General features: G+C 47.2%; 2 protein-coding genes and 1 long non-coding RNA gene across 12 annotated transcripts in view; 2 read left to right on the top strand and 1 right to left on the bottom strand.

The window, feature by feature from the left end:
• The window catches only part of Btd (biotinidase), a 31,578-nt gene extending 6,683 nt beyond the window's left edge, over positions 1-24,895 (bottom strand). Inside the window, exon 1 of one of the 8 annotated variants that reach the window (XM_021641744.2) lies at positions 24,759-24,895. Coding sequence is in view for 2 of the 8 variants with exons in the window: in XM_021641743.2 (XP_021497418.1) it covers positions 10,240-10,274 (35 nt within the window). In the remaining 6 variants the exon portion in view is untranslated. Of the gene's footprint in view, positions 1-158; positions 2,741-7,299; positions 7,729-8,804; positions 8,833-9,118; positions 9,259-10,234; positions 10,375-24,758 lie in introns of those variants that run through there. The other 7 variants (XM_021641743.2, XM_060390873.1, XM_021641745.2 and 4 more) reach the window with 7 other exon arrangements.
• LOC132656412 (uncharacterized) lies at positions 2,752-22,637 on the top strand. Its single transcript, XR_009594157.1, has 3 exons — positions 2,752-3,014; positions 9,097-10,515; positions 22,152-22,637. It is a non-coding gene; the product is annotated as an uncharacterized LOC132656412 (long non-coding RNA).
• Positions 24,896-24,961: 66 nt separating the features above from the next.
• Positions 24,962-27,946, top strand: part of Hacl1 (2-hydroxyacyl-CoA lyase 1) — a 37,631-nt gene continuing 34,646 nt past the window's right edge. For 2 of the 3 annotated variants that reach the window (XR_009594156.1, XM_021641742.2), the window contains exons 1-2: positions 24,962-25,094; positions 25,287-25,391. Coding sequence is in view for 1 of the 3 variants with exons in the window: in XM_021641742.2 (XP_021497417.1) it covers positions 25,005-25,094; positions 25,287-25,391 (195 nt within the window). In the remaining 2 variants the exon portion in view is untranslated. Of the gene's footprint in view, positions 25,095-25,286; positions 25,392-27,946 lie in introns of those variants that run through there. The other variant, XM_060390867.1, reaches the window with a different exon arrangement.

Here is a 27,946-nt window from a genome sequence, read left to right as displayed (position 1 = left end):
AGGGCAGCCATGATGGCCCGGAGGCTCCCGCAGGCAGGGCGGCTTCCTGGCCGACGTCCTGCAGTCTTTAAGCCAAGTCTGCAATCCTAGCGTCTGCTGTGTCGCTCACAAGGCAGCCGCGTGGAAGTCTCCCTGTCAGAACCCAGCACGGCTTTCACCTTGAACCTCAGTGAGCCTCTCCGCTGCTTTCTGCTCTGTCTGCCACTCCAGATCACTTGCTTAAAAACATAACCGGTTTGGAAATGAAATCCTTCTCACAGTGATAGCATGGAGCTTTCTGGAAAACTGGAAGTTTTGTAGTGAGTAGACTCTACTTACCATAAGAAACTAGACACAAGTGAATCACAATTCTGCATCCCCCTCCTCCCACCTTCAAAACAGAAACGTTTACTCCCCATAATTGTCTGTGCCACTGACTGCGATTCCAGCTAGGCACCACCATGCCTGGTTTTTGCAGCGCTAGGATCAACACGGTTCTGAAAAACACCCTGGCCTCCCGCTGAAGGCCCTCCCCTGGCACGGAAATTGATCTGGCAGTGTACACTGCCAGGCAGCTGCCCACTGGAGACAGACAGGGGCTGACAACTGGCCAAGAATCCTGGTTCAATACCAAGGTAACACTGACAAACCAAGGAATCCCATTGCTGTTTTTTGAGAAGAAAATGGCAACCCATCCAAAATAACATCCAAAAATAACATCTGCCCAAACCTCGACTCAGGACACTTATGTCTGTGTTCCCAAACAAACTCCATAGGCTACCAGTTCTGTGTATTATTTGGTTAAAAGTTCCAGAAACAAGCCATAATTATTTCAGCAACAGAATCGACCTAGGGATCCTCAGTCAGAATCCTTCATCAGCAAAAGCTCCTCCGGGAGAAGCCTTCTCCCTTCCACGCCTACCCCCTCTCAAACTGCTACTTGTTTTCTCAGGGAATAAATGTACCATACAGAGACCAGAGTTTGCCGCCATTCATCTGGGCACTGTAAGCAATGTTCTGTGGTAAGAACAAGAGGCCTTTGAGGGAGCAGTCATGAGTTTTGGAATGGAAACAAAAGTATAATTGATAAGCTTTCTTATTGGAACTTTGTCTCTAAAGGCACCAAGGAATGATTTTAGATGACTCAAAAATCTACTTTGTATTCCATTTTGAAAGGATGATAATGCCATAGCTTGGGCGAGGTCACAGTCATAGTGATAGCACGTTTAAAGTCCAAGTCCATGGCCTCTTGAAAGGTGGAAACTGAGGCTGAGATAGAGACACAGGCGGCAGGCCCTGGCGATGGCAAGTCAGGACTTCTGGGTTAGGAGGGGCATTTGCAGTATCGGAACCACAGATGAGGGCACATAGGCCTCTGTGTGTGCCTGGGGCAGGCTGGAGCCCAGGCTCTCACTGAGCCAGCCTACAGCCCTGCCACCGAGCCTTAGCCCAGCCCGGGGACACAGAACATAGAACTCTGACAATATGTAATCCAGCAAAACAAGGAAACGGCAGAGCCAGCAGGATACCACATTCCTTTCTATTTTCAAAAAATAAAATTTGTATTACTTGCAGGTGTCCAGCTCTAGATGGCAATCACTCGTGTGTGTGTGTGTGTGTGTGTGTGTGTGTGTGTCTGTGTCTGTGTACACAGAGGTAGATCAATAAATAGAGGCTGCACGCTTAACCAGGTATTCAGGCTTGAAAGATTCAGGCTTAATGAGGTGGGAGAGACTGAGTAATTATAATAAAAATAGCTGCAAGAGTTTGCCCTTCCCAGACAATGGTGAAGCAGGAGACATTTGCACTGACGCCGTGAGGCTGGCTTTCCCTCCGCACTTGGCATCACACACAGTCTCAGGAACAACCCAGCAAAGCTGAGCAAGGACACTGAAGGGCTCCGCAGCAGCTCAGCCTTAAAGTGACAGGCCTGGGGACCAGGAGTGGGGCTCAGCGGACGGAGTGTTTGCCTAGCATACACAAAGCCCTGGCTTTGGTCCCAGCACTGCAAAAATCAGGCCCGGTGGTACATGGCTGTAATTCCAACACCCGGGGAGTGGAAGCAGGAAAATCGTTAGTTCAAGGTCGTAGCTCTGGGGAGATGGATTGGCAAGTAAAGGAGATCTGAACTCTGATCTCCAGCATTCTCGTAAAAGCTGGGCATGGTGGCACATGCACACGGCACTTCGCAAGGTGGAGACAGGCAGGTCCTGGGGACGCTCCAGTCAGCTAGTCTAGCCACTGAACCCAGGCCCAGTGAGAAGCCCTGCCTCAAAAACAGAAGAAAAAAGGAGAGAACAATAGCGGAAGATTCCTGATGTTGACCTCTGGCCACCAAGACACACATATCTGGACACACAAATTCACATATACCACATCAAAAACCAAAACAGAAATTCAAGGTTATCCCTACCTAAACAGGGAGTCCAAGGCCAGCTTGTATCAGGGAGTCAGGGGGAAGGGAGGGATGAAGGGACAGAAAGAAGGCGGGAGGGAAGGAAGAAGGAAGGACTACAGGGGCCAGCACTTTTAGATAGGAGCAGATGAGGCAATTTCTAGGTGCTGGCTCATGACCATAAGCTCATAACCAGGTACACTGGAATACACGGATCCCTGTGACAGGGGCTCTAGAGCCAAGGAGTTCTTGGAAACCCAGTTAGTAACCCATTTTTGGAGATGGTCAGGACCTTGACCCTAAACAAAACAACTAGAAGTAAGTGTCTGGCCTAACCTGGTGGTAACCTCATCCTTTCACTGAAGGACATGAGGGAGATTGAACTGTAGCCGGGCCTGGGCTACTACACAGCTGTAGAGACACCGTGCCTGCCCCTGTGGGATGCTGTGCTCTGAGGCAGGGCCCAGCTCTGAGGCACGCCACTTCTAGGAAGACACTCACTTCATACACTAGTCAACTAGCCCAGGCATGGAATGCAGCAACCAGCCAACAGGGCCTCTTGGAGCTCATCCCTGAATGCACAGGAGGCCGGACATAATACAATCAATACGTCAGGCAGCAAGGAGAAACCGGCAGCGAGGTGGGTACAGTCTTTTACAGTGCGGGGAAGGAAGGGAGACGCTAAGTCTAAGAAAGGCTTGGCCAGAGGTGGGTGTGACAAGGCATGTGAGGTCAGGAGGAGGAAGAGCAGCGTCCATACAGAGGGCCTGAGATAGGGGCATGCCTCCTCATTCAAAGCATGACAGGAGAAGCGAGCAACTGCTGGAGCGCGGGAGGCTGGCAGGAAGGAGTGGCGGCAGTGGGGCGGGTGGGACATGGCAGCCAGCGGAAGCACAGCCAGAAGAGCAGTGTCTAGTCACTCGACTGACGTCCACCTCATTAGAAGTGTTCGGCAGAATTATGACCTGCTTACTGCTGCCATCTGGAAATTAAGCATGACATAAGGAGATGTCCTCCTTATGGGTGAAGCTGACTAATCTTGGTTGTCAACTGGACTACATCTGGAACCAACCAAAGCCCAAGCTACTAGACACCCCTTGGAGGGATTTCTTCAACAGGACATTTGGGCCAGGAAGATCTGCCCTGTGTCTGGGCCCCACCTGCTGGTGCCGGCCCACAGAAATGGACACGGGCACTGCCTTTTGCCCCACTCTAACTGGCCAGTCCATCTATCCTGTTGCTGATGGTGTTAAATCCAGCTTCTTCAGAACAGTGTAAACTGAAAATCAGCAATAGTCCAGGAATCCTCAGGTTAGGGCTGCAGAGACTTCCAGCCCTGTGCACTGAACACTTCACTGATTCTTGGCCTTTCTACTGTGAGACAGCCATGGCTGAATCTGGACAACAGCCTGTAAGCCCGCTGAAAAGGTCAAGTGTAAATGAGCATGGTGTGACAACCAGTGACGATGGGGAATTCGTGGCTGAGCCCACAGGGAACAATAAAGAAAGGATCAAGTCCTCTGAGGAGCTCTGGTAAACTGTGGCTTCGCTTTTTCCCTTTAAGGATGTCAGGCAGAAGTAACCACACTGTGCCTTGGACAGGGGCCAAGTTCTGCACCGCTAGCTAGAATGACTTATCCTAAAACAGAGATCTGACAATCGTGACATGTTAACTTGAGCGTTGTCTTTCTCTCACATGGGGAATACCTTCACAATTTAAATAGAATAGAGCCTTCAGGACTAAGGGGGTAGCTCTGTGAGCCAGCATTGGGCCAGCATGTGCAGGCCCTGTGTCCTCCTGCAGTTAATTAAACCCCTTAGCTTCTTTTGCTCATTGCATTTGAATTAAAATCTTGGGGTCTTTGTGTGCACCATTGTATGGGGTGGAAGGTGGGGGATGCCCAGCTGACTGATTTTGCAGGTGTGACTGCCACCTGGTGGACGAAACAAGAATAACACCAGTGTAGCAAAGGGTTTTGTTTTTCTCTTTCCCCTCCTTTCTCTCTTCTAATATCTCACCTATCTACTACATAATGAAAAAGAAAACCTGATACAGCTGATTGCCTTAAGACTCGGTCTTTCTAAGCCAGGAGTCAGAACCATCATCTTTATTTCTCAGGTGCTTTCCCTTAGGCCCGGTAGAATGTGGACAGATTACAAAGTGTTTCCACCAGCAACAGGCAAGTATCTATATAAGCTAACCAGTGATGAGAGCGTACTGCCAACAGTTTGGCCTAGGCCAGAGTGCTGGGACACACCTATCACCGCCTGGGAAGAGAGCTCAATGAGGGATTACCTAGGTGAGGCTGGCCTGCGGCCATGTGTGTGCAGGCAGAGGCCGCCAGTAGTCTGCCGGGAGCAAGGCAGTAGCAGCCAAGCTGGCGATGTCCATGCACTCCCCCCTCAGCTCTAGACTGTGGGTGTGGGGGCCCTCCGCCACCTCTTAGCCACAATGCACTGTGACTCGGAACTGAAAGCGAGACAAACCCCTCCCTGCCCTGCGTTACTTTGGGTCAGGGTGGCTCAGAGCAGCCACAGAAGCGAAACAAGGTCAACCAGAGAGCAGATTTGGTGCTCATCTTAGCCATGCCGGGAACACCTTAGATAACCGACCTTTGCTGTTTTCACTCATTCAAAAAGAGCTTAACAGGCAGCAGGACATGGTGAATTCTCTGAAAAATCGTCCAACCCTATTCTACAAAATATAACGGACTTTTCACGAGCAGATCAGAGTCCACAGGAAAATCAGCAAACACCCTGGACGAGAGGGCAAATGGAGTGAGGAGGAAGACAGCCCAAAGCTGGCCATGGCCGCAAGGAGAGTCCACACAGGCAGCCTCTGTACTGCCGCAGTCTTGGCCCGGAAGGGCAGTGGGACACCTCCGGTTGTTCGCTCTTCCGTAATGCCTGCAGCTTCCAAGAACCATCACTGAATCCTCTAAGGTGCCAGGAATAGTGTGTGTGAGCCCTTCTATTCAGACGGCCTGGCAAGAGAATAACCTAGTTTAAGACCCGGGAAATATATTGAGAATTTGTCTTAACATTATTTGAATTGAGTCTCAACAGGCATCAACAAGGAATTGTTTTGGGAGAGTGTATGGAACTTTCAACCCCATTTTCCTGTTGAGCCAGTTAAAATCAAAGTCACGGGAACCACCCTCTGAATCACCAGAAGGCTGCAACACAGGGGCTCGAGTCCCCTGCCATCCTGCGGCAAAGATGAACTCAGCAGACGGACAACCTGAGGGCTGACATTTCCCATTAGCTGCGTGCTGGGCACCCCCTCTCCCAGTGGACAACAGACACCACAACTCTAGACATGTGGCAGCCAGAGCCAAACATCTGCGACAGTCGGTCCTGTCACCTTGTGCTCTTGTCTGCCAGTCCTCAGGAGTGGGAAATAGAAGATGTGGAAGCAGGCAGCAGGGAGCGGGGCCAAAGAATCCTGTCGCTCGCATCAAAATGACAGTCCTTCACAGGACAGTCTTTAAGAAACACTACCTAAGCGATGGCAGGAAGTGTGACCGAGACAAAACAACAAAAGCCAAAGCAAGAGTCCCACAGGTTAACACGCAGAGGCCCCTCTATGCAGAGGTGAGGGTACATCCTGGAGGTAACCAGGTTCAGCAGGAGAGGGACAGAGACAACCATGTACCAGTTCCTACATCAGGGGGAGGAGGCACATGACCTAGGACGCAGCACCGTGTGGACATGGGCACACCACCCTGAGACAGGTTGGTGGTGTTCGGTTAGAGCGTGATAAAAATGACAGCCCCATCGCCCTGGCCTGTTGATCTGGTCAGCAGATCTTCTCACCCAGAGCAACACAGAGCCATGAAGAAATGAATGACTGTCTGCACCTGTGCCTGAGAGGCACCGAGCATTTCATCTGGTCTGATTTGGTTACATCAGTAATTTCGTGGGTAGCTTCTTTTTCTGTTGCAAAGGTCCCAACTCAGCTCCAGCTGCATGCAGGTCCCAATACAAGTCCCACTGTCCTGTGCTTCCAGACTCTGAGCAGGACAGGCGTGCGGCTGGTCCTCTCAAATCCTGCTGCTTTACCAAGCTTGAGCCCACGTCCTCCAGACCTGGGGCATGCCAAGGTGCTGGGGATATGGCTGAGAAGGGAGGTTTCAGTCTCTTCCATGAAAGTGGTAGGCTCTACACTGCGTAGCATTAACTACAGAGCAGAGGAAGGCATTCTAGCTCCTGGGTTGGAGGAAGGTTACCCTTTAGCTAGAAGGGGACGTAAGCCGCAGCCAGGATTTCACCCACGCCATCTTCCCAAAAGCCCACACAGTCTTTTTATGCCAGACTCAAAAAAAAAAAAAAAAAAAAAATAGAGGAAAGGTTGCCTGAATCAGCGAACCTGGGAGACTAAATAACAAATTGGAAATGAGCTCAAACACCTCATGACACCTACAAACAAAACACTCCTAATTTGGATTTAATATGTCATAAATTGGAAATGAACATCAGATATTTGGGACAAACGTTAAATGATTGTAAAATTTAACAAAAACTAAAATGATTGTAGAACAGACTGACAAAAATCTGTATGCAAAATATAGACATCAAGATAGCACAAAAGGCCAAGTGGCGGTGATACACACCTTTAATCCCAGCACTAGGAGGCAGGCGGATCTTCGTGACTTTGAGGCCAGCCTGGCCTACAAGATAGCTGGGGCTATGTAGAGAGACCCTGTCTTGAAAAAAAAAACAAAAAAGCAAAGAAAGAAAGGAAGAAAGAAGACAGCACTTTAAATAGACAATGGAGAACAGATTTTCACAAGAAAGTGAATAATAAACAAACACTTCAAAAGCCTTTGAACTTACCTACAAAACAAAAATTCAAACTGGTACCTTCCCAAATTTTAAGTTTATAACAAAATTAAGGCAAGCAAGCAAAGTGATGGTGGTGATACCTTTCTGGCATAAACAAGCCTGAGAGTCTACTCGGAGTCACATCTGCTGTGCAGCTCAGGACGTCGTTCAGATGAAGTCTGAGGGTGCTGCACGCACAGCATCCGTGAACGTAAACAAAACATGCTTTCAAGTTTCAGTATCCAGAAGTTTAAAGCCAGCTGATCCTTCAGTATAATAAGGTTATAAAACTAAGCTTTAAGCCAGGCGTGGTGGCGCATGCCTTTAATGCCAGCACTCAGGGAGGCAGAGGCAGGTGAGGACAGCCTGGTCTACAAAGGGAGTCCAGGACAGCCAAGGCTACACAGAGAAACCCTGTCTCAAACAAAGCAAGATAGATAGATAGACAGATAGATAGATAGACAGCTTTCATTCCTTCACCTGTAAGTTGAAAATAAAGCTTAATGTAGAGTGCTCAGTGTTTAATGAACTGCCTTGGCTGATCCTGGAGATCATGTCAACAGAGGAAAGTGATAAGCAGAACAATAAACAGTAGGAATGTACAGTCCAGGACGGTCAAGGCTACACAAAGAAACCCTGTCTCAAAAAACCAAACACAGAGAGAGAGAGAGAGAGAGAGAGAGAGAGAGAGGAAGGAAAGAAGGAAGGAAGAAAGGAAGGAAGGAAGGAAGGAAGGAAGGAAGGAGGAAGGAAGGAAGGAAGGAAGGAAGGAAGGAAGGAAGGAAGGAAAGAAAGAAAGAAAGAAAGAAAGAAGCTTTAAAGAAGAGCCTGATAATGAACTATGCTTAGCATGAGTTACAACAGGAAGCTGCCCGTGGCTGCTGTGATAACCGCTGAATAAAAGCATGCGGGCACGTCAGCAAAGACTGGAAAAGAGAGTGAACGCAGGCAGGTTTTTCATGGCAACCCACAATGTTTTGTGGTTTGGTTTTGTTTTGAGACATGCGCTCACCATATAGATGGGGCTAGCCTTGAACTTGGAGCGATCCTCCTGCCTCTGCTTCCTGTGCTGGGGTCACTTAAAATGTCTTCTTAGCTGGGCATGTTGGTGCATACTTCTAACTCCAGCTCTGGGCAGGCAGAGGCAGGTGGGTCGCCACGATTTTGAGGCCAGTCTGGTTACGTCAAAGAGCTTATCTTTTCAAAAATTGGTTTCTGAGCCAAGTATAGTGGCACTCGCCTGTAATCCCAGCACTCAGGGAGGCAGAGGCAGGTGGATGTCTGTGAGTTCGAGGCCAAGCTGGTCTACAAAGAGAGTCCAGGACGGCCAAGGCTACACAGGGAAAACCTGTCTCACAAAACAAAATGTTTTCTTAAGTGTTACAATGTTTTTCTAATAAATTAAAACCACTTAAAAAAAAACAGCAAAGAGTTCCAGTTTCTAGATTGGCCAAAAGAAGCACAGATACCATAGCTCTATCCTAACAAGAGCTGGACAAATTGGACAGCAGGGTCTCCCCTCAGCCATGGCAGAGAACTGAGGCCCCGCAGCTGAGCACTGCCCCCAGCTGTACATTAACATACGAGCAGATGTGGAGAACCATACCTTACCAGAGAGGCCGAGGAGCAGAAACTCCCTCAGAACCTGGCAGGAAGACCCTGAGAACCTGGCAGGAAGCCGAACCCGTAACTGAGGCTTGCAGGAGCTGGGTGGTGGAGGCTGAGATGGTCAGACCCAGGAGTCAGTGTGAGTGAGCCTATAGTTGTTGTACCGATTTTCACAGTAATGATTAGAGAGCCCTTCCTTCCCGAGGGCCAGGGGAGAGCAGCCAGAGGTTCTGTTCTGGAGCAGCCCCACCCTGAGAAGAAACCACTTTATCAGAGCTTATCCTTGGCAGGTTTTATCTGCATCTCACTGACCTGGAGGAAGAGGAGTGCTGACTCCGGCTCTCTCAAGCTTCCGAGCCACCCCACCTCACCTGGCGGGAGAGCCCGAGTAGCACAGGTGAGGTCCTCAATCCAAGGTCAAAGGGACAAGGATACAGACAGTCCAAGACAGCTCTACTGTCAACTCGAGGACGCCGCTCTGCTCTTTGGATTGTGACAGGACGAGACAGTGCAGAGGACCCTCCACCCTGTATTCTTGCTGAGGCCATGTCAGATTTGATCTCCCTGACGGTAAGCCCTATGACAAACTACCCAGCTCTCTTCTAGGAACCCAGCTCCAGATGCCCCAGATAATGTGCATTAGCTTCTGTTAAACTGCCTGTGTGGACACCTCCCCCACATTTATCTTATCTTCTGTTAAACTGTTTGCTGGCGCAAAACCTCCCCTTGCAACCACCGAGAGAGACAGCACCCAGTGGTTTCGGCCTTCAGAAGCCTGGTACTCCCAACGCCTGCCACTGCGCTTGGGTCCTGAACACCTGAGTGTCGTCCGGCCGGCTGGAACGAAGCCTTTCCGTTGGCTCCAGACTGACTGAGTGGGCTTCTCTGGTGGGCTTCCCACAGCCACAGCTCATTACCACATGCCTGGGTACTGTGCCTGCTTTGCCAGCACATACGGTTATGGCTCAGCAACAACGGAATTGACGAGAATGCTACAAAGTCAACACCAAAGCTGGAAGAGACGGCAGAGATCAGAACAGCGCTTCCGAGAACTACAGCTATGCTGAGGCCTCCGCTGCGGAAGAACAGACACTGGGGAAATGGGTAAGATAAGCAAGAGGGACATTCTAATAAAGTACTGAAAGTGATGACATTGACCAAAACCAAAAACTGCTGACAGAAATCTTTTAGAAGCTCATTACTAGAATAGAGATGGCTGGGGAGACAATCTCTCATCCTTATCTGGCAACAGAAGCTTCAAATGTATGGACTCAAGAAACCAGGAAGGGGAGGATTGTCAGTACCAGGCAAACACATACAGCGAGACTGTCTGAAAACAAACAAATGAGCAACAACAAAAGCTCAGAAAGAAAACGCTGAAACAGACGATGGGGCGCTGACAAGGATGTAAACACAGGGACAGGGTACCTTACAAAAGGAAAGGGAGCAGGGTGGGATTCAAAGCCATGACTGAGAATTCGGCTTGGATATCCGAATCCTCGTTTCCTGGTTGGTGTCGCTGTCTGGCGAGGTGGTGCAACCTTGATGAAGGAAATACTCCACTGAGAGGTGGTGGACCTTTGAGAGGTCACGGTCTCAGGCGACTTCCTGTTTGCTTTCCCTGCTTTGTCTCTGTGAATGAAGACTGGCTCGCTCAGCCTCCCAGATGTCCTGCTTCCATGTTACCTCACCATGCTGGGCTCTTTAACGTAAGCCAAACTAACTTCTCTATACATTGCTTCGGCTGCGGTGTTTTTATCACAGAAGTACCACACGGCTGGAAAAGCAGAGCTGAACACCTGACAGCTACGCTTGGCCAGCAGGGACCCACGGGGTGGGCAGTGGCCCTGCCCTCTGCTGACAAGTGAGCCCTGTCACCTGTGGATCACAGCAGAGACTGGCAGCCAGCGTCCCGTGGATGGAGAGCAGCCTCGCTCACCACTATGTGTGCCTGAGCCCAGGTCTGACAGACTGCTGGCTTGCCAAAGCATAGCAACCATAACCACTGCATCCATTACCAAAAGACACTATGGGCAGGGTAAACCCTAGTGTAAACTGCAGGCTTTGGAGGAGGTGGATGGGTCGGTGCAGGCTCATCAACTGTGCCAAAGGAGGTTGGTCTGGGATGTTGATGAAGATACGAGTTGTTCATGAGTCAGGAGCCTAAAGATGCTCTTAAAAATAAGTCTTTTAAATAGAAAACAAGTTAGAAATTAGAGACCAGAATGGTGAGGTAAGATTGGGACATTTCCCAGTCTTGGCATCTAAGAAGTTTAGGCTTTTTTGTTTTTTTTGTTGTTGTTGTTGTTTGTTTGTTTGTTTGTTTTTGTTTTTGTTTTTTTTGAGACAGGGTTTCTCTATGTAGCCTTGGCAGTCCTGCACTCACTTTGTAGACCAGGCTGGTCTCGAACTCACAGAGATCTGCCTGCCTCCAGGTCCCAACTGCTGGAATTATAGGCGAGTGCCACCATGCCCAGTAAAGTTTAGGAAAAGAATCTCAGGGTTGCTGTGAGATCTGTGCATGTAGAGGAGAAGGCTTGAGGAATAATTCCCTCACTGAAAGGACGGAAAACACAAACACTCGCTTGCCTAGACAACTAAGTGCTTGGACCTAGAAACTCTCTCATCGCAGGCTCTGAGTGGGAAAATAAAACCACCAGCACCCCACCACCCCAGGAGAAGAGGAAAGTGTCCCCCAGTATAATCCCTGAGAATTAACCCACTTCTGACCCCAGAGCTCCTGCAAGGTAAAAAGAGACAATGGTGAAGCACCAGACCAGAATGCTCTGAGAAGCGGTTTCCACAAGGACACTGACTCCCGTAGTACACTGGGAACCGACAGGCCGGTGCTGTGACCCGTGAGAAGCAGAGAGAGCTTGTTCCCTTAGCCACCCTCTGAAGGCAGCTTGACCTTGGGATGCTGGCCACCAGGAAACAAAGTCAGTCAGTAAGACAGAGCAATGCTTAGTCGGCTAGGCAACCCTTTCCCTGGGGTAGGCAGTGTGAGGAGGTGCGGTGGAGGGGCCCATGTTCTCGGTCTCCAGGCTGCCAGCGCTGGACCGTGTGGAAATGTCACGTCTCCAGCCCCTCATCGCTGGACTCTTCTTGTTAATAAGTTTCAGTCAACCTTGTGTCTGGTGTTGCCCTCCATCTCGTGGCAGCCTACCATAGCAAGGTGAGGCTATGCGCCCCACACTCCAGAGATGTTACAACCAAAGCTTTTGTTTACGTTGAGTTTGAAATCCAAATTGGGACCGTACACACGACCCAGGTAACAAGAAAAAAGGGCAGAAAGTGCTGAAGATGTTCACAGTCCTGAGAGGCCTAGAAAAGCCAGCCCGCAGCCCCTCTCTAGGACTCTTCACCCAGGCCACTCGGGACAGCCCCACAATTAGAGCCAACAAAATGTTCAAAACTACAAAACACACAAAGAAATTATTACTCAAGAGAGTAAAAAGAAGACGGCAAAATGGGACCCCAACATGATGATTGTAACACAAGCGAAAACTGCTAAATACAATGATGACAACTAAAGTAGTTCTCAGTGGACTGAAGAGTGGGATACTGTTACATCAGTCAGGTGGAGAGGTTTCTAAACTATGAGGATTAGAGCCGCTAACAACGCTTAAAACAGCACAGAGGGGCTGGTTAAGAGCACTTGCTGCTCCCCCGGACCTGGGTTTCCACCCCCGCGGCTGCTAACCACCTGTAACTCCAGTTTCAGAGGATCTCATGCCCTCTTCTGACCTTCTTGGGTACTGCATGCATGTGGTGCATAGACCTATTCAGGCAAAATACCTATTAAATAATTTTTTTAAATCTTTAAATTAAAAAATATATATAGCATAAAAATGACAGCAACAAAGAAAGAGGGTGGGAGACAGGGAAAATCCGTATGACGTCCCACAATACTCCTAAGAAGCAGTAAATAGAGAAAGTGACACACACAGGAATAAGGGCCCCAAGTTCAATAATGGAAGGCAGAAGTAATAAATTCAGGATGAGGAAGAACCCCACAGCTAGACACAGTATTACAAACCCGTGGCTCCCTGAAGATTTTAAGAAGAAGATGCAGAAGGAAACATGGGAAAGCAATGATCTTTAAAGATACAGTTATTTAGGATCGTCTCGATGGCTCAGTGGGCAAAGCTGTGGCAACCTGAGCTCACTTCACAAATCCCAGTTAGTGACGAAAGGAGTGAGCCAACCTCAGGGTGCCGCTCTCAGAACCTCCACACACGTGCCTGGCACCCGCTGCCCTCGCCCTATATCATCTTTTCATTTGAAAAAATGATACAGTGATTTTTTTTTTTTATGGTGATCTGAACACTAGCAGGCATTTCAATATCGGAGAAAGGAGTGAGATATCTTCCAAGTGCTGAGAGAAGGTAACTATCAAACACATAGCCTTGTTTACTTCCCACATTAATTCCTCCAAACAAACCCAAACAGCACAGCACGGAGTCGCTCACTTGGAAACCAGTAGACAAAGAGTTGAGGCTATTTTGAAAAACAGTTTAAGAAAATAAATTGGAGGTTACTCACCAGAAAATTGCCACACAAAAACTGCAAGTAAACACTGCCATGAATGAAAAGAAAGTTAACAACTGCTAATTTTATATTAAAAGACCAGCACAAAATAGACGAGAAATAAAAGCATTAAAAGGAAGAGGAGAAAGAGGAGGAAGGGAAGGAAGAAGAGGCTGAGGAAGAGAGGGGAAGGGAAGGAAAATAGGAAGGAAGACAAAATTGAAATGTCACCTGACAGGGATTAAAAAGAAGCAGGAACAAATATAAAGAAAAGTAAAGCTAGAGAAACAGCCCCATGGGTAAAGTGGCTGTGCACAGTATAAGGACCCAAGTTCAGATCCCACCATCCACACAAGAGCCCAGAGTGTTGATGTGCATCTCGGACCCCAGCGTGGTTCGAGAGTGGAGATGGACCAGCTCCAGGTGCTTCCTGGCCAGCCAGTCTAGCTGAATCCACAAGTTCCAGGTGAGAGATTCTGGACAGCAATAGAGGAAGACACCTGATACTCCTAATGTCCCTCTGGCCTCCAGATGTGGCCTGTGCGGCCCCCTCCAACACATTTAAGGCAAATACAGAAACAGTCAAAGGAACTAGATGACACTCTAAATAAAGTACATGATAGAGATGGTCAAGAATTAGAAAAACGAGCAGCATGGACGGGAATAAAGACCTAAAAGGGAGCCTGGAGAAGGGGTGACGGCTCGATGAGCTCCAATGAAAGGGTTACAGGAGAGCCCGGAAAGCAGAGGACTGGTGTGGTGGGCACACCACAGGGACCCCCGTATAGGCAAGCCTCTTTTCCTCCTGTGCATGTGGAAATGACGTTTTACTCCTAGCCAACAATGGACGAAACTGAGGAATTTCACGGTGTACTAGAAGCCAGTCAATTCTGCTCATCCAAAGAGATGTACCTAGTCTACAGGCCTTTAAAAGAAGCCAGCCACTTTAAAAGTGACACACTCCTGCTGTCCTTACACACGCAAGTCCCCATGAGTCCTAAAGCTTCGAGAAAGTCATTCTTCAAACAGCATTTGGAGACTGGATGACACCTTCCCTCAGCAGGGAGAGTGAGATCCAAAACAGGTCCTAAGCCACACCCAGACTCCGACCCACAGAGACTTCCAGATGGTGAATGAATCTTATTTAAAGCTGTCTAGTTGGTACTAAGACAATTTTTAGTACAATAAATACTGCATAACAGGTCAGAACAAATGTTTAAGGATGCAACTGAAGAATGTTCTCCAGGAACACAAGCAGATTCGAATGACCAGAAAGACAGCTCAAGAAAGGAAGACTACGCCTAGAAAAAGTGTTTCCTGGGATGAAGAGTCATTTGAGGGCTAAATCAAAAGATCAAAGGCATTTTTGTTCGGTTTGTTTTCTGAGACAAGGTGTCTCTATGTAGCCGGGCTGGCCTCAAACCCATGATCCTCCTGCCTCAAAATCCTCCTGCTAGGACTACAGGACCACTACACCTACCTAAAGACAGTTTTTCACAAGGACTTATGTATTTAATTATATGTGCATGAGTATTTTGCCTAGATGTATGTTTACACATCATGTATGTGGAGTGTGCACACAGGCCAAAGGAGGGTGTCAGGTCCCCTGGAACTGGGGTAACAGAAGGTCATAAGCCACCACATGAGTGCCTACAAGCAAACCTAGGTCCTCTGCATTGTAGTAAATTCAAAAAAGAGTGTTGGGCTATATAATGTTTATTATCATTAGCCCTAAGATTATCACGATGGTATTACTTAACCCACTATCGCAAATAATAAGACACAGATTAACTGTTAGATTTTACAATCGCCTTATTTACCTTGGGCCGGGCAGATATTTCACTCACACCACCTCAATATCCTCACCATCCATCTCCCAGCCCCCATCCAATGCCATCCACCTTAATGCTCCCTATCTGGACTACCTTTCGTCCATAATCCCATGGTTCTTATGTTCTTCATCTGGGGCTTTTCATGCCATTATTGGAGTCCTTACTCCCGGCTCACATGCTTTTTTTTCTCCATACTAACTCATGATGGTGTTCTCCTTCCTCTCTTCCCGGCCATCTGTTTCTTGTGATTCTCTCTGAAGCCCGGGAACCTTGGCCATGCCTCCCTATTCTGCCCTGCCCAGGTATGGGCCATTTAATGAACCAATCAGGTATAATGTTTTAGGCAGGTTTACACAAACAAGGATGGGTGTAGCAGCGGTCAGTAACCAGATCTTGAGGGCCAGTAATTAGCATTAGATCAGCCTCCCACACCTCTGCAAGAGCTGCAAGTACTCTTAGCCACTGAGCCATCTCTCCAGCCCTGAAAAAAGACATTTTTAAGGGCCAACATTCAGGCTGTTCTCACACTATCATAATAACATCAATGTTGGCAAAAGCCTACAGATTCATTTCTAAAAAAGAAACTCTGACTTAGAACTGTTACAGGATGTTAAGATTTGGTCGAACTCTAAAAGTGACTGATGAGGAGTTTGAAAACCTAAGAACTTAGGACTCTTGGTCTCATTAGTTTCATCAGCCTTTCTTGAAAAGAAAAAATATGTTGAAGCTAAAGTTCTGCTGAGCAGGAAGTGGATGGAAAGACTAAGGCAGGAGCCTCAGCTATACAATAAACACAAGGATTCCGTTTATAGAACAGCATGCAAATGTTGTAAACTTGGCAATGCAGAAGTGAGAAAACAGCCGAAGGTCCCAAGAATGGGAAGAAGCAGTGTCTGCTAACGGAAGCAGACAGCAGGAAATAAACGTGGAAATTCAGTGAGAAAATGGAAACTGAGAATAAAGTTCTGTGATAAAAAGAAAAGGAAATAGAACATTATCAGCTAACCTAATTACGGAGAAAATTGAGAAATGCAAAAACAAGCAATAACACAGAGGAAATAAGTACAAAAAGTGAAAATAATGAAAAAACTTAGCTAAAATGAGGATTCTCCTAGAAAACATCACCGGGTGGGGGTGGGGCACGCCTTTAATCCCAGCACTGGGGAGGCAGAGGCAGGCAGATCTCTGAGTTCCGGGCCAGCCTGGTCTACACAGTGTCTACAGGACAGCCAGGCCTGCACACAGAGAAACCCTGTCTCAGACAAACCAACCCCCCCAAAAAACAAACAAACAAACAAACAAACAAAAACATCTCCAGTACTTGGTAGGCTGAGAAAGGGTGACTGTAGTGAGTTCAGCATTTGCGTGGGTTGCTAAGTACTGAGTTCCAGAGCAGCCTGAGCTAGCCCTACACAGCAGGGTTCTTCCCAGAAAAAACAGAGGCACACAATTCTCTCTCCCTCTGTCTCTCTCTCATGCGCGCGCGCACACCCCCCCCACCAACACTAACATCACTAAAACTACAGATAAAGAGAAAAAAACTGAGCTAAGGCGACAACCACAGAAGAAATAGTTATGAAACAACCACTACCCCCATCCTGTCAGGGTCCCACCATCCCCCTCCCCCACACCTCATCTTCCAATCGCTAAGTGATCCCAGGTGGTTTCTGGAGGGATGTATGAAGGAGCAGAGCACCCCACTGCTCCTGGAAGCAGCCCGGGACATAGCAGAAGAACGTGTCTCTTGTGAGAGACTCGGGGGTTGTAAGGGCCCACATGCCTCTCTTTCCTCCTCACTGTGTTGCACGCGACTTCCATCTGCAGGATTACCTTGTGGTGGCAGCTCTCACTCTAGGCACCGTGTGGTGCACAAGTAAGGAGGTACTGCCCAGGACCACGGACACTGTTCCCAAAGCTCTGCCTGGCATCCTCTTCCAGTTACAAGGGTGGCTGGCCAATAAACCATCTTGAATAAAATCATGGTTTTGCCAGATATAAGAAGGCCAGCTAAACCGGGCTTGGTGGCTCATGCCTGTAATCCCAGCACTCAGGGAGATAGAGGCAGGCGGGTCTCTGTGGGTTCCAGGCCAGCCTTGTCTACAAAGCGAGCCCCGGACAGCCAAGGCTACAGAGAAACCCTGTCTCAGTGGGGGGAAAAAGCCCAATTAGATCCGAATTTTATATTTAAAAATGTTGAGTATGTTTATACTAAACTCCCCCCCCCCCCACACACTTGATTTGAATTTGAAATGTACCCCATGTGTGTGCACGCTTGTCCCCTGTGGAGGGCACTGTTTGGGGAGGGTAATGGTGCCTTTAGGAGGTGGAGTCTTTGCAGAGGGAGCATGCCTGCCCTGCTGTGCCCTCCCTGCCATGGCTTCTACCCCTCTGGAACTGTGAACCAAAACACACTCTTTCTTTTTGATGTTACGTTTTGTTATGGTATTTTATTAGAGCAAGAGAAAAGTAATAAGTGTATAAACCTTGATATGTATCTAAAGTGACATTGTATATTATCGGGATAAGAATGAACTGTTACAAGTGGTGCTTGAACAACTCTTAAGATAAACTACTATTATAAAAAGCAATCAATTAGTTCCCTCTCTATTCCCTCATAACATAATTTAACTCAGAGTCTAGTCTAAATTCAGCCATGTGACTTGCTGTGTCTAAGGGACATTACCGAACATACAAAGGCTTACACAAGACTGGTCTCCTTCCAGTCTACAGCCTGTGAAGAAACAAGGTATCTAGATGAGGGAGTGCAAGTTTCAGTGGCAGGTATGCCAGGTGACCAGAGTGGCAACCCTGTTGGTCAACTGCCAGTGTAAGAAGAGTAATCTAGGTGACAGGCAAAGGATCACATGAATGAGGCAGCGGAACCCAGGTTCGCAGACATGCTAAATAGACGGTAGTCTTTTAACCACTAAATTAGGGGTGGATAGATGTCCAAGCAAACCTAATTGATAAAGATATTATAGAGAAATGACAAATGCTGGTTCCTTCCTCTACTCCCACCCCAGTGTGTGTGTGTGTGTGTGTGTGTGTGTGTGTGTGTGTGTGTGTATTTCCTGGCTGTTGGGAGCCAGGCTAGTCCAAGGCTTTCTCAGAGGCCCTTAAGAAAGGCAAAGAGAATGCTAGTTCTGTGTCCTTGCCCACGGACACTCTTGGCAAGATCTGGTCTGGGGCTGGTATCAGGACCTGGAAGGAGGGAGGGTTTTGGTTCCTGGGAACATGGCCTTTCCCCTGAAGAAAGTGGAGTTATCAGTCCTCACACTGCCGTGTGCGCTCTGACTATGACACGCTTGGGTTCCCTTTGTGCAACCCGCTTTCCCGGCTTCCTGCTGACACCGTCCCCTTGTATGACAGCTTTCTGCTACCTCTGCCTCATCTCACCCTGTGAAATGAAGAGACGATAATGTATTTCTTTTCAAATAAGTTATTTCTTTTTATTTTATGTACATTGGTGTTTTGACTGCACGTATGTCTGTGTGAGGGTGTCGGATGCCCCGCTACAGGAGTTACAGACAGTTGTGAGCTGCCATGTGGGTGCTGGAAACTGAGCCTCTGGAAGAATAGTGCTCTTATCTGCTGCGCCATCTCTCCAGCTGTGTTGGTATATATTCTTGTGGAATGTACCCTTGTTCATTCAAATGCTGATTTCTCTCCCCCACTATCTGGTTTCAATATGGGCATTGCATTGTGATGCTTATTCTAAGCATCACCTGTCTCATGTTTGTGTAAACATGCCACCATTTGTTCTCTATATTAAATTAAACAATTAAACATCCAGCCAGTGCTGTGCAATGGAGAGGATAGGGTGGGACACCCTGGTCCAGAGGGGAGGAGAAGGAAGCAAGAGAGGAGGAGCAGAGGTTGGCATGAGAGAACTTGGAATCATAAGGAAAAATGAACTGGACCTAAAATGTGACTAAAAGCAAATATAAGGGGTGAAATCAGAATGGTAGGAAACTGTGCGGGCTTGGAGGTTTAGGATGGAGTAAACTATTGCCCAGCATTGTGCTCTAGGTTAATTAAATAAATACTAGTCTCTGTGTGGTGATTTGGGTATACAGATGGTTTAGGAATAACTGCTGCTTAACTAAAAGATAAATCAATAGTAAATATTAATCACCCACAACACGGCTGGTAATGTATTTTTTTTCCCTCATCCCTGGACCTCAGGGGCCTGTCATTAAAGAAGGACTTGCTGGTCCAGGTCACCAGGTAGGCTAGAGACTTAGGTATGAAGAATGATCTTGGCATAGTGGTACACACCTATGATGCCAGCACTCTGGAGGCTAAGGCATAAGGATACCAAGTTCAAAGCACAGTGAGTCGAACAAGGCCAAAAAAAAAAAAAAAAAAAAAAAAATCAAATACAAAAGAGAAAACAGACTTGACACAGAAAAAGCTTAACAACCTCAAATTAGGGACCATTTATAAAACAAGATACAAAAAATAACACATAATGGAAAACAGTTGTCACAAATAATTGTGAAAATAGCATTGCAACAGTAACTGCAGGTAGGTCTCTAGTTTGAGATCAGCCTGGGCAGGTTGGGAATTCTTTTTTCTCACAAACAACTGTAAACAAAGTTAAAGGACAAGTCATTTTGCATTCAGGATATATAAAAGATGTCTATAAGCCAGTAAGAAAAAGATAAGCAATCCTGTAAAAAAAAAAAAAAAAAAAAAAAAGGGCAACATATATACATATATGAGCCGTTAACTGACAGGTGAAGAGCCCATGACTCTGCCTCATTCATAGTCAGAGTATGTTTGGAAATGAGAAGTCACCTCAAACCCGTCAAACTGGCAAAGAGGATTAGAATTTTATTTTAATGTTTTGTTAGTGTGTGCTAATTATATGTAACAATGGGTTTATTGTGAGATTTTACATACATACATAATGCATTTCAACCATATTCTCCCTTATTAGTCTTCCTTGCTCCCTGGTATTAATACCCTTTCTAACTAGCCCTCCCCAGCTTTCATTTCTTGAATTTTCGTTTATCTATCTATCTATCTATCTATCTATCTATCTATCTATCTACCTACTTACCTGCCTGCCTGCCTACCTATGTTCAGACAGGATGCCATGTAGCTCAGGCTGGCATCGAACTTGCTAGGTAGCTGAGGATGAACTTGAACTCCTTATCCTTCTGGTCTATCTCCCAGTGTTAGAACTACAGGTGTGCACTACCATGCCTGGCTAGAATGACAAAAACAAAAACAAACAAAAGCACTGAGTTCCCAATTGACAGAGAAGAGGGCATCTTTCACATAACAATGATGTGAACGGAAGTTCTTTCGACTTTGGAGAATAACTTGACGTAGAAACTCTCACACGGGTGTGAAACATACAAAAATGTTCAGAGTACAATACCCATACCCTGAAAAGGTAAGTAACCTACATGTCTGCGACTGTTTTAAAGTGTTCCCCTAAATCATGAGTTAGACCCCTTAATACAGCCATGCTGAAGGGCGGGTCTAATGGGAGGCATCCAAGTCATCCGTCCTCATGAATGCTTTCGGTCTAGGAATCAGCGAGTCATTTCTACCTTGGCCTTCTGTTTCTCTCTCTCGTCTTTCTGCTCTGATGTCCTCACCAAAAACAGATGCTGCTACCAACAGACTCTTAGACCTCTGAGCTGCTACAACAGTGGGCAAAAATAAGCATCTTTATAAATTACTTAGCATTGGCTGGGGTTGGTAAAGCAGACTCCATAATCCCCAGCTGGTTGGGACACTAAAGCAAAAGGATCACCAGTTCAAGGTCAGGCTGGGCAGCTCACAGACCCTGTTTCACAGTAAAAAGCTGGGGGAAAGGACAGGGCTGCAGTTCAGAGGTAGGGCGATGGCCTCCCCAGCACTGATTTACAGAGTAAATCAGTAATTCCTAGAATCATGTGCTCTCTTACAACAGAAAGTGGATTGAGACCCCTTAAAGAGTGGATAATGAAGGTACTATACACATTAAAGTCAAAGTGATGGCTCCCTCTAGGGGATGGGGAGGGAGATACAGTCAGGCAGGGACACGTGCACATGGAACTCAGAGGTCATGATGAAGAAACAAGTTTATGGGCTTAAGTCTTTCTTGATAAAAGTCCCCAGTTCAACGCCACACCCCGGGAACCTTGCAGTTTTATCCCATGGAGAAACACTACGTTGCTAAGCTATTATGTCCTCATACCACACATGGAGTTGTCACTCTGTTATGTACAGCAAAGAAAACCATTGTGGTAGTTATTTTTTTTTTATCAACTTTACTTTTAAAAGAAAAAAAAAAAAACAGATAATGCAGGAAAATCACATCCTTTCTGTTTTCTTCCCATACTGCTCCCTGCTTCAGTGCTAGTTCGTGGGTGCATCAAACTGCTAAGCAAAGTTCAGGCTGTGGGCAGGAATCCAGCTTTCTCTAGGTCAGAGGGTACTGGGGAAAAGTGCTCAGAGCCTTTCAACAGACAGGCACTGGGAGCTTACAGTATTGAGTTATTACTAAGATGTCCCTGATAGCTCCAGAATATAAAGTCGTTTCCCATTGCTTTTCCCTCCTTTGACTGTATCCCTAAGCTTTGCTACTATGCAGTTCATAAATTTAATGAGAAGCAAACAAAATCAACTTAAACCTGTTTCACTCAACCAACCATTTGATTACATTATTTTTCACCTGTTCTTTCTCTAATGATGTGTTTCCTATAGCACATTCCTATTAAACTATTAAACTATTCCTGCAGTATAGTTTAAGTGGTGTTTTTAAAAATGGTGCTTTGTAGCCAGGTAGCGGTAGCACACGCTTTTAATGCTAGCACTTAGGAGGCAGAAGCAAGCGAATCTCTGTGAGCTCAGGGCCAGCCTGGACTACTGAGTGAGTTCCAGGACAGCTAGGGCTACACTGAGAAACCCTATTTTGAAGAAAAAAAAAATAGTGCTTTATGTAGATTTTCTTTTAATTTTTGTTTCTGGTTTTTTGTTTGCAGGTGGCATAGCTCTGTAATTCCGGCTACTCAAAAGGTTGAGCCAGGAAGATCAAAAGTTCAAGGCCTACCTGGACAACTTAGTAAAACCCTCTCTTAATATAAAAAACTCGGAAAAGAAGAAGATATGCACTCAGTTTTCATTCTCTCTGTCAGCCACGTTCATTTTTTAGCCATTCTACAACCTGACACAGCCCAGAGTCACCAGAGGAATGAGTCTCCATAAAGTAACTGTCCTTAACCATGTTGGTCTGTAGGCACTTCTGTGAGGGATGAATCAAGACAAATATTAATCAGTGCAGGAGGGGCCTAGCCCGTGAGGCTGATGGTCCTGGGCTGTCTGAGAAAGCTAGTTAAGTGTGAGTCTGGAAGAAAGCCAGAGAGCGAGCCAACAAATCGGTTCCCTACGGCTCCTACCCTGACAAACATCCCTCAAGGATGGTCTGTGACTTGGAAGCATAAGAAAAAATAAACTTTTTCCTCCCCTGACATGCTTTTAGTACGGTATTTGTCACAGCAAAATGAAGTTAGACTAACACATAGCCCTGATTCGTTCTTTATTTCATAACCACGCACTACATTTTGGTAAAGCGTGGACTGTTTTTTCACAGCCAGGAGGGTGCTTATAAATGAGCACAAGAGTACCTAAGTGGGAATGACTGAGATAAAAGCCACAGCTTGGGGGTCTATGCAGTCACACCTATAGAAGCTGCTTTCTTTTGAAAGTTAATCTTCTCTAAGTCTAATACTGCAACTTGCTGAGACAGTGTCTCTGTCTGGGGCCCACTCTGGAGTTAAACTTGTGATCCTCCTGCCCTGGACTCTTGCATACAGATATTATAGGCAAGCGCCATCACACCTGAGTACAACTCTTACCAAATCACCCGGCTACCTAGATACTATCTTCACCCACTTGGAAGAAAGTTGTCAGGCCACTCCTCATAATCTCAAACCTAGATCCCTAAACAGCCACTCTGTGGACTCTGAAGACTGGATTTGCTCTTTGGAGAGCATGCTACCAATACTGCCTTTCTTTGCTTTTCATCATTATTTTATTTCATGCGTATGGCTGTTTAGCCTGCTTGTATGTCTGTGTACTATGTGTGTGCCTGGTACCCTCAGAGGCCAGAAGAGGGCATCACTTTCCTTGGAATAGAATTACAGATGGTTGTAAGACACCATGTGGGTGCTGGAGATGGAACTCAGGTCCTCTGGAAGAGCAGCCACCACTCTTAACCACTGAGCCGTCTTTCTAACCCCGTAGCCTTCTGTTGTTTAAGAAAGGTAAAATTTAGGGCTGGAGATACAGTTCAGGGGTACAGTACTTGACTGATATGCACAGGTCCTAGGTTCAGTTACTAGTACTTAAAAAAAAAAGATTTCTTTTTCCTTTGAGTAATAAATGTCAAAGCCTTTTTCTATTTCCTTCTTTCTTTCTTCCTTCCTTTTTTGAGACATGTTCTCTCTACATAGCCTATCTGTCCTGAAACTCACTAAGATTCCAGGCCGGCCTCAAACTCACTGAGATCCATGTTCCTCTGCCTCCCAAGTACTGGGATTAAAGGTAAGCCACCATATCTGGCTCTGCAATGCCAAATTTCAACAACAAAATATCCAACAAATAAAATTCCAAGCACAATGCCAAGGAAAATAACAGAGAACATGATCAACATGTTCAAACTCCACAGAGGACTTTGTATAAATCACAGCTCCTGGGATCCTTCTATTGCAGCTGGATGGAGCAGAAATGACTCTTGGCCTTGGAGGAAGCATTTGCACCACTTCCAATGAATGACTGCATGCAAAGGAAGCACGGAATGCTGAACCTTGAACTGCAAGGTGAAGGCAAGAACCAGTTCAGCGATTTTTCTCTTGGCTAAAGGTCAAAACTGCCGAGTTAAAGACTGATCCTTTAAAAAAACAAAACTCACTTAATCTGAATTACAGTGATCTGTTCCAATCAGAGTTTGGTTTGCACTTCGTAGAGTTCTTCCGGTGATTGTTTTGAGAAAGGAATAGATGAAAGCAGCCATGAACTGACTACACAGCGGACACTGTCAGAGTTAAACATGGCTAGCCTTGAGCCCGTAAGTCGAAAACAACCAACACTATTACTTTGGTAAAAGTCCAGCAATCACACATTAATTATTAGCTTATGGCTCTAACAGACCTTTATGATACCCAACTGGAATAACATCAAAATATAGCAAACACCAGGACAGCTGCGACGTTAAGAATGCTCTGGGCATTCTTGGTACGAGCACGCACGGAATCATCTACACCTCTGCTCGCAGACTTACGTAAGGTGCACATGCTGTAGCGTGCAAAAACCACAAGCTTATGAAACCAGAGGGCACAGAAGCATGACAACACGATCCAAAGGCCATTTTTTTTTTTCCAACTGCAGACTCTAAGATAGCCGCGTCCCAGAAGCCTTTGCGCAGCCTGCCCCCGACGAGCTAAAGCCCCGGGGCGGAGACGCGCGCGCGGGGGCCACGCCCCCTCCCCGCAGGGTCGGCCTCGAGCCTCGAGGTGCGCGGGGCCGCGCTGCTCCGAGGCCGCCCCGCAGAAGTGAAGCTCGGCAGGCGGCCTCAGAGGCTGGTCTCTCACCTGTGGGCCCGGCGGCGGCCTCGGGCTCGTCGGGGAAGGACCGGCTGGAGAGTGGGCGTGCCTACATCGCCGCCTCAGCGCGGACTGCCTCCTAGTCCCGCCTCCTCGCCCCTTCGCTTAAACCGGTTGGCTGCCCTCCTGTCAGTCAGAAGCGGGAGTCGCGGGCTGCGTGCGGCGGCTCCGAGGCTCGTCGGGCTGGTGGAGTTCGGGGCTGTGAGAGAGTCTTGGAGTAACTCGGGGCGGAAGATGCCGGGAAGTAACTCGGCAGAGGCTGGCGACGGAAGCGGGGAGCAGGTGTCTGGTGCTAAAGTCATCGCCCAGGCCCTGAAGACGCAAGTACGGTGGAGCCCTCGGGAGTGAAAGGCTCTACGGAAGCGGGCGCGGGGACGGGGCACGCGTTGTCATGGAGACGGAGGGCCAGGAGTTGGGGGCGGGTCCCGTGGTCCTTCCTTTGGACCTCCTCGGGGGGGGGGGGCTGGAAGGCGGGGTCACCTGGTGACCCGCGTTTATGCCTCTGTTCCCCCCCAGGATGTGGAGTACATTTTCGGAGTCGTAGGCATCCCCGTGACCGAAATCGCCCTTGCTGCCCAGGAACTGGGCATCAAGTACATCGGGATGAGGAACGAGCAAGCGGTGAGTGTGGACACAGGTAGCCGAGTGGCAACTTTACGCTGCGCACCGCGACCCATCACTCCTCAGGCGTCGCACGCACCGCTGTTGATCCTACTTCACAAGAAAGTGAGGTGCCGAAAGACTAAATCAGACGTGCCCCCACGTGAGTCATGGGTGGTGACTTTTGAACTCAGGCATTCTGAGTTCAGGATCTGTGCTCCCTGCCTTCTACCGTAGTGTGCGCCACCACGTCCAAATGTTAAACCGGAAGGCTGAGAGTTTTAGCAGACAAGGCATGTTATTTCACCAGTGCGTATTTGTGTTACCTGTCTGGTTCCTGTACGAAAGTGGCTCAGAGAGATGTGGGAGAAATGCCTGAAGGCCAGGACTCACACTACATAAGGTGAAAGATATTAGCGATGGTAATGCCATCCCTGGAACTCAGGGCTCTCAAATCCCAGTCCAGTGCTTTCCCTCCACGTTATGCCCCAACCCATTCAGGGACCTATCTGGAAGTAGGAAAAGCAAAACAGACATTTTATACACCCACTTGTAGTGTTTCCTCTCTCAGCAATACCGGCAGAAATATCATGAATCTGGTGCTACAAACCCTGATAACTGAGTGTAATCTCCTGGATGCACGTGGAAGGTTGAAGGAGATAGACTGACTTATGTTGTCCTCTGCCCTGGACACACACACACACACACACACACACACACACACAAAGTATTTAAAGAATCAAGAATTGGCCCTGGAGAAATAGCTCAGCAGTGAACAGCACTTGTTGCTTTTTTAGGGACCGGGATTTGGTTTCTGACAACCTACATGGTGGCTCACAAGCCTCGATCCAGCTCCAGAGGATCTAATGGTTTCTTCTGGCCTCCATGGGCACGCACATGGTGCGCGTACGCATGCCCCCCCCCACATTTGTAAGGACTCACACACAGGCAAGAACAAGAGTCTGTTTTGTAATAGTGTCCGCCCAGCTGAGGCAGAGTCCTGTTTTCACTCCACGGCTGCCCTTGATCTCTGCTCTTGTGCCCTCTTGCCACCTTTTCTCTCCATCAGCTGCAAGTTCCAGTGCAGCGGGAGTTGCGTTTCATTTGTTCTTGTGCCTCCCAGTGCTGACTTGATCGAGGTCTTTGTGTGATATGGCCGTTCATTATATTGTTTACTAACTGAGAGACACTTGCCGACAAGGTTTGAAGAGTAGAGGGAGTTTTTAATCTGAAAACTTGGATTTGTGAGCCTTACACTTTTATCCCCCTCTCTACCCCTCTTTTTTTCAGAGCTGGGAATTGAACCCAGGACCTTGTGCATACTAAGCAAGAGCTCTGCTGCTGAGCTATAGCCCTACCTTTCAGTTTGACCTGCATGAGAAAGTATAAGCGTTGATCTATATTTCACTACTTTTCTAGAGGCAGTATGTTTGCCACCCCTTTCTTTTTCATGCATTACGCACATGCTGAGTATGTTCCATATGCTTGCTCTGTGTTGTGTAAGCAGTGCAAGAGAGGGACTTAAAGAAGAAATGAGGTTTTGAGTTAAACTCCAAGTTGATCAGTCGGAGAAAGTGGGGCTAAGACACAAAGAGACAGTCTAGAATGATGGTCCTTACAAAAGAAATGGATAGAAGGAATAGTGTGAAGGAGGTGACTGGTTCTCTGTGTTGCGACAGGAAAGATTGCTCAAAGAGGTACTGTCTGTTCATGCTGCATCCATGTAGCTTAGAGGCATGGCAAGCTGTGGGGGTGGATAGGTAGGCCAGAGGATGGGTATAGAAAATACACAGCACACAACTCTAATCCCTGTATCTACTCAGGAGAAACAGAAGATCTCAGGTTTGGAGCCAGACTAGTCAGCTGAGGCCCTAAGGGTTCGGGTTATAGCTCAGTGGTACTGCCCAAAATGCCTGGTGCTCTGGATTTCCTTAGTAGAGCAACAACAGATTTGAATAAAAAGACAAAGAAGTCTTCAGAGAAAGCATCCCCACAAAAGATAAAGAAAGAGTAGGCATTACCTATGAGGAAGGAAAAGGCTAGCTCTTGTAGAGGTGATTTCTAGGTTAGGGGCTCGTATCACTGACTGATAATTCTACTCACTGAGGTTGAAGATAGAGGAGAACAGTTTAGGAGGGAAGATGGTGGGTTTAATATGGAGTTTTTCAAAGGAGTATGTGAAATGGATCAGAAGGATTAAAGAGCATGTTTGTGCTAAAGGGAAGTATGCTTGGGTATTGCTTGATTATTCATCAGCTCCTAGAGTAGTCAAGACACTCACGTGGCCAGAAAGTAGGCAGATTGTCAAGAAGTTAACTGTATTCTAAGTATTTTACATGTCTGAGGTCACTGACTTCATCCTCATAGCAATGCTCTGAATTACATTGATTTTATAGATGATGAAGTCAGTGTGCAGAGTAATTTGTCAAAGTCACACAGTAGAATGTAGGGGACTGGGATCAAAATCAGAGCACTTTGACTCCAGACTTTAGCATCTTGAGAACTGTGTATACTTTGGGAGGGGGGTGTGATTTGATAGGAAAGCAGAGGCCTTTTGTTTTGTTTTGTTTTGTTTT

Source organism: Meriones unguiculatus, chromosome 9, assembly GCF_030254825.1.
Source record: "Meriones unguiculatus strain TT.TT164.6M chromosome 9, Bangor_MerUng_6.1, whole genome shotgun sequence".
In the NCBI taxonomy this organism is placed as follows: domain Eukaryota; kingdom Metazoa; phylum Chordata; class Mammalia; order Rodentia; family Muridae; genus Meriones; species Meriones unguiculatus.
This window is presented reverse-complemented; position numbering and strand designations above follow the sequence as displayed.